Source organism: Aegilops tauschii, chromosome 7, assembly GCF_002575655.3.
Source record: "Aegilops tauschii subsp. strangulata cultivar AL8/78 chromosome 7, Aet v6.0, whole genome shotgun sequence".
NCBI lineage: Eukaryota > Viridiplantae > Streptophyta > Magnoliopsida > Poales > Poaceae > Aegilops > Aegilops tauschii.
Window position 1 is genome coordinate 516,409,729 of NC_053041.3, and position 6,011 is coordinate 516,415,739.

A 6,011-nucleotide genomic window follows, 5' to 3' on the forward strand; every position below is an offset into this window, starting at 1 on the left:
AAGTGACCAATACAAGTAACGATTCATACTTATTCAATGGCCACGCATCCATGCACCACGGTAATAGACATTAAAGCACGATATGTATTTCTTCTATACCTTTGACATGTGCCTACCTGCCCCACCGTCTTGCGTTGATTGGTGGTTTCGTGAACAAATCAAGTTTCTTCCCCGTTGCAACGCACGGGCATGTGTGCTACTTAAACAGAAGACAGGATCAAAGGGGCCGAGTCCATGTAACACGAGGGAGGGTCAGGTAGCACGTCGGCCTCAGCCACCGCGCTCTCCAGCATCTGCACCACATGGTGCATGGTCGGCCGGAGCGACGGGTTGGGCTCGATGCACCAGAACGCCACGCGTGCGAACCTCTCCACTCTCTCCAAGTCCGCCGCCGCATCGTCGTCATCAGGCGGTATGAGCTCAGTCCTCTGGTTGCTCGCCAACTGGATCGCCCACCCGAACAGCGTGACCGTCTCCTCGCTGCCCTGGTCGACAAGCGGGTCCTGACACTTCCGGCAGCAGATCATCTCCAGCAGCACGACGCCGAAGCAGTACATGTCCACCTTGGTGTCGATCCGCGCGTCGCTGCGGAACCACTCCAGGGCGATGTACCCCCTGGTGCCCCTGATGTTGGTCACTGTGGTGGTGCACCTGCTGGTTGCCGAGCAGCTTGGAGATCCCGAAGTCGGTGATCTTGGGGGCGTGCGCGCCGTCGAGGAGTATGTTGTCCGGCTTGATGTCGCAGTGCATGATCGGGGAGACGCACCCGTCGTGGAGGTACTCGATCCCCCGGCGATGCCGAGCGCCGCCTGGGCGCGCCAGCTCCATGGCGGCCGCTCCGGCTTGAAGAAGAAGCCGCGTAGCGACCCTCCCGGCATGTACTCTAGCACCAACATCCGGTGCTTGCCTTCCTTGTAGTACCCGATCGTGCGGACCAGGTTCTGGTGGTGGATCTGCCCGATGGCCTGCACCTCGTTGGTGAACTCCCTCTGCTATACTCGTTCAAGCTGATGAGCCTCTTCACCGCGATGAGGCGGTGCCGCGGGGACTTGAGCTCTCCTTGCTAGACCTCGCCGAAGCTCCCTTTCCCCAGCAGCTTCTCGAAGCCGTTGGTGGCTTTGTGGAGCTCCTTCCAGCTGAATGGTCTCATGCTCAACAACCCCTGGCCCTCTCTGTTCTTCTTGGTCAGGCAGTGCCTTGCCGGGAAGCCGCCGGGGATGGCCAGCAGCATGAAGGCCACGCAGACTGTCACGGCTAGTATGGTTCTTGTCCTCGCCGACACCCTGCCGCCCGTTTGTCAGCGCCGCCACCTCGGCGCAGTCGGTCCCTGTCGGAGTAATTAGCCACGGGTAGCCCCATTGGCCCCCATGGCGCTTCAAGACATCGGGGTCGGCTGCGCCCCTCAAGAATCAAAGACCAAAGCGCCGCCTTCACGCGGCCGGCTAGTCCGAGCGGCCGGCTGCCAGAAGACGGTAAGGCTCAGCAGGCGGACATGAGGTGGGCCGACTCCTAGCAGGCGGCCCCAAGCGCCCTCAAAGTCTGCGCCCACATAAATACGATAAGACAGGGTGTGGGTACAGCGCGCCCTGCCCCCCCCCCCCCCAAATCCAGGGCCAAGCGTGACCACAGTGCCCCGTACCGGGCGAAGATCTCCCGTCCGGCGCGGGACTGTTGCCACTCCACCCATGACGTCACCTATGGCGGAGAAGGCTATGCCTCCAGTACGGGCCGTCGGTACGGCCCACAGGCGGTGGGCCTTGCCAGTCAGTAAGAGGCCAGAGGGCGGCGAGCGCGGACCAGTCGGCATGAGGGGAGGCCGACTCCCACTAGGCGGCCCTCTCCCTCCCTCAAAGTCCGTGCGCCATTAATCAGAAGAGATGGGGAATGGCTACAGTGATCGCCCGCCAGGCGGCGGTACTGTAGCCACGCCTCCCCCGACAAATCACGCATCATTACCAGCATCGCTACAGTGCTGAGCAGCCGGCCAGACCCACGAGCTGCGGGCACGGCCTGTCGGCCAAGTATGAAACAACCAGCAGGGCCCACCAGGCGGTGGGCCCCAGCGGCCGGCGGAGAAGCCGGCGACCATAGACACTGACAGCCAGGTCCTACATCCGGCCAGATTACCTTTATACCCCTTGGGGGTAGGCCTATATAAACCCCTAGGGCACCCATGCAAAGGGTTCAGACTCCAGTTCATACACACCCACATAGAGAGAGAGAGGAAGCTAGGGCTAGCCTTGCTCTTCTTCCCCCTCTAGAGAAACAACTCAAGGAGCAAGCTTGTAGCCACCATTGTTGCTTGAGTGATCATGCGGAGACCCCGTAGAGTAGGACTAGGGGCGTTATCTCCTAGGAGAGCCCCGAACCTGGGTAAGATTCGCCGGCATGCATGTCTTCGCCTTATCCCGTTTCCTGGCATCGGCGACGTCTTATTAGCCCCCTCCATGATAAGCCATCCTTTGGCATATGTCGCACGACACCCCCGACATTTGGCACCCACCGCGGGGCTAGGTGCGCCGTCGTCCAGAGATCTGTTCTGGACGGGAACCCTCTTCCTCCCCAGCGGGCGTAGCCAGCCTGGCACGCCCGACGGCGTCTGCGCCAACGCGCTGCAGGGCGCTGAGCTCGCCTGCGCGGCGAGCTGCCTCGCTGACCTCATCGGCTCCACCTCCAGGCGGACAGCGCCAACGAGCCCGCCTCCGACCTGGAGTCGATCGACTCCACCGACCCGATGCTCGTCGACTCCGACACGGCGTCGCTTGACGCCTTCCCCACCAACGTGGTGGTCATCAACGACCCTCTCCCTCGCGCCGACAGCATGGGCAACACCGTCACGGAGGTGCTCATCATCAGCCACGACGGAGCCTCTGGTGGGGGTGCCCAAGACCCCCTCCAGGCGGCCCTGCGAGACCTGTCTGCGCCCATCCCAGAGGATGCTGACATCGAGACGCTGGAGGCCAGCCACGTCTCGCTCATCGAAAGCGCCAAGAAGTTGGCCACCATGAGACGCCACTCGGAGGCCTACCAGCGCGAGATCGATCGCGCCGTTGGCGGCATGCCGGCTGCCGGCGGACCCAGCTGCATTGACACGGTCCAGTAGCGTGGCGCTGGCATCGCCAGCATGTTCGGGGCAGACCGCCCTGTTTATGCCACGCCCAAGGAGAACATACGAGCTGCCCAGGCGGCAGTAGACGAGCTGGACCACCTCAAGGGCGACGAGCGTCGCTACATGACCGAGCGTGTCCAGCAGCTCATTGACGCGACAGCCGCGCTGAAAGGATCGATATAGTTGGCTAGAACGGGGGTGAATAGGCAACTAACAATTTTTAGCTTTTCTTTACCAATTTAAACTTTGCATCAAAGTAGGTTGTCTAGATATGCAACTAGGTGAGCAACCTATATGATGCAACAACAATAAGCACACGAGCAAGCAAGGGATATAACACAAATAAGCTTGCACAAGTAAAGGCACGAGATAACCAAGAGTGGAGCCGGTGAAGACGAGGATGTGTTACCGAAGTTCCTTCCCTTTGAGGGAAGTACGTCTCCGTTGGAGCGGCGTGGAGGCACAATGCTCCCCAATAAGCCACTAGGGCCACCGTATTCTCCTCACGCCCTCACACAATGCGAGATGCCATGATTCCACTATTGGTGCCCTTGGAGGCGGCGACCAAACCTTTACAAACGAGGTTGGGGCAATCTCCACAACTTAATTGGAGGCTCCCAACGACACCACGAAGATTCACCACAATGGACTATGGCTCCGCGGTGACCTTAACCGTCTAGGGTGCTCAAACACCCAAGAGTAACAAGATGCAAGGGATTAGTGGGGGGAATCAAATTTCTCTTGGTGGAAGTTTAGATCGGGGCCTTCTCAACCAATCCCGAGCAAATCAACAAGTTTGATTGGCTAGGGAGAGAGATCGGGCGAAAATGGAGCTTGGAGCAACAATGGAGCTTAGGGTTGGAAGAGGTGGTCAACTAGACGAAAAAAGACACCCCTTATATAGTGGAGAACCAAATCCAACCGTTATCCACTTAACCAGCCCGCGACCTGCGGTACTACCACCCGGGAAAAGCGGTACTACCTCAAGGCCTCACGGTACTACCGCGACCGACCGCGGTACTACCGCTGCTACGACAGGAGCTAGGACAGGCCTGAAGCGCTGAGGCTGCGGGCGGTACTGCCGCAGGAGCGGTACTATCGCTCCCCCTTGCGGTACTACCGCAAGGCAGGATTGGCCTAGCCTGGGAAGGGTGCGGATGAAAAAAAATACATCCGTGCCAACTTCCGCTGAAAATCAATCGATGCAAAAATCCGACACGGTACTACCGCAGATGGCATGCGGTACTACCGCGCAGGGAGCGGATGTAAAAAATTACATCCGCCCCTACTTCCGCTCATGTAGCTGCGCCAGACCAGGACTCACGGTACTACCGCGCGCGTGGGGCAGTACTACCGCGTAGGGCGTGGACGTAAAAAATTACGTTCGCTCCTACACCCGCACGAGCAGCTGAGTCTGGTCTGAGACCACGGTAGTACAGCTCCGTAGAAGCGGTACTACCGCGGGCGTCTACGGTACTACCGCAAGGGCCTGCGGAACTACCGCTCCGTGGAGCAGTACTACCGCATGCCCCAGAACAGCAACACTAGGAATTCTTCTCTCTGCATAGAAATGAGGAAAACGGAGGATGCTCCAAAGCGCAAGGGGAAAGGCGGTGTATAGGAAGGAAACATGTACGTGATGATTCCACCCGAACCTTTCCGAAGCGGACCCCCTCTTAATAGTATGGCTTTCCTACGACTCAGCTCCACCGAAAGGAAACGTAGAAAAACGCCGTCTTCAATAGTCTTCGAGGGGCACCAAACCGTCTTGTGCCTAGCGATGAAACGTCTGAAAAACTCATGGCACACGATTAGTCCGCAAAAGCATTGTCATCAATCACCAAAACACTTTAGGGATAAATATGCCCTTACAATCTTCCCCTTTTTGGTGGATTGATGACGATATGGGATTTGCACAATGGGAAATGATATAGAGCATAGGCAAACCCCACATCTCTAAAATATAGACGGGCTCCCCCTAGATGTGTGCAATCTAGATATGTGCTTTGGGCTGCACGGCACACATACTAGGATCAACACTCCCCCTATATTTTATAGACAAGCCATATCTTGCAAGAATAAGGCTAACACTAAGCAAGATAGCAAACAAGAGCATAACATAAATAGCATAATATATCATAAGCTCACTTAGATACGATAGAGTGCATATGTCTTACACCATATGAAGGATAAGTCTCACAAGCGCAAACCAAACCAAAGCAAACGAAGTTCAACAGAAACGCAAACGAAACAACACAATAAAACGACTTGAAGTGTTGCACCGGGTTGAGAGAAATCTTGATGGCACTTTCATTGTCACACCAAAGAGGCGCTTTGTGACAAATGACACCGTAATCCTTTAAAGTTTTCCTCATCCATAAGAGTTGTGCACAACAACTACCGGCAGCCACATACTCCGCTTCGGTGGACGAGAGAGACACACAACTTTGCTTCTTAGAAGACCAACTCACCAAAGAGCAACCAAGAAATTGGCACCCTCCAGAAGTGGACTTCCTATCCACTTTGTCTCCCGCCCAATCGGAGTCCGAATACCCTACAAGCTTGAAGTTTGCTCCTCTTGGGTACCATAAGCCAAAGTTTGGGATATGAGCCAAATATCGAAAGATTCGCTTGACCGCCACAAAGTGGCTTTCCTTAGGTGCGGCTTGAAACCGTGCACAAATTCCCACACTCAACATGATATCCGGTCTAGATGCACAAAGGTAAAGCAAGGATCCAATCATGGAACGATATACCTTTTGATCCACCTCTTTACCATTGGGATCAATGTCAAGTTGGCACTTGGTGGGCATTGGAGTGGAAGCCGGCTTGACATCACTTAGGTTGAATCTCTTGAGCATGTCTTGAGTGTATTTGGCTTGGTTGATGAAGGTTCCTTCTC

At 56.2% G+C, this 6,011-nt stretch overlaps 1 protein-coding gene across 1 annotated transcript; it reads right to left on the minus strand.

The window, feature by feature from the left end:
* Positions 1 to 200: 200 nt before the first annotated feature.
* On the minus strand, positions 201 to 1,231 carry LOC141027322 (G-type lectin S-receptor-like serine/threonine-protein kinase RLK1). Its single transcript, XM_073504324.1, has 2 exons — positions 1,070 to 1,231; positions 201 to 992 (listed from the first exon to the last, which is right to left on the minus strand). Exons 1-2 carry the CDS (start codon positions 1,229 to 1,231, stop codon positions 201 to 203), a joined length of 954 nt encoding a protein of 317 aa, XP_073360425.1.
* Positions 1,232 to 6,011: the final 4,780 nt, after the last annotated feature.

Bases quoted from the DNA above. Each gene is read 5' to 3' on its own strand.
- LOC141027322 (XM_073504324.1), bottom strand. From the start codon at position 1,231: ATGCTGCTGGCCATCCCCGGCGGCTTCCCGGCAAGGCACTGCCTGACC. The intron at 993-1,069 runs GTCTAGCAAGGA...GAACGAGTATAG, and splicing joins GGAAAGGGAGCTTCGGCGAG to CAGAGGGAGTTCACCAACGA.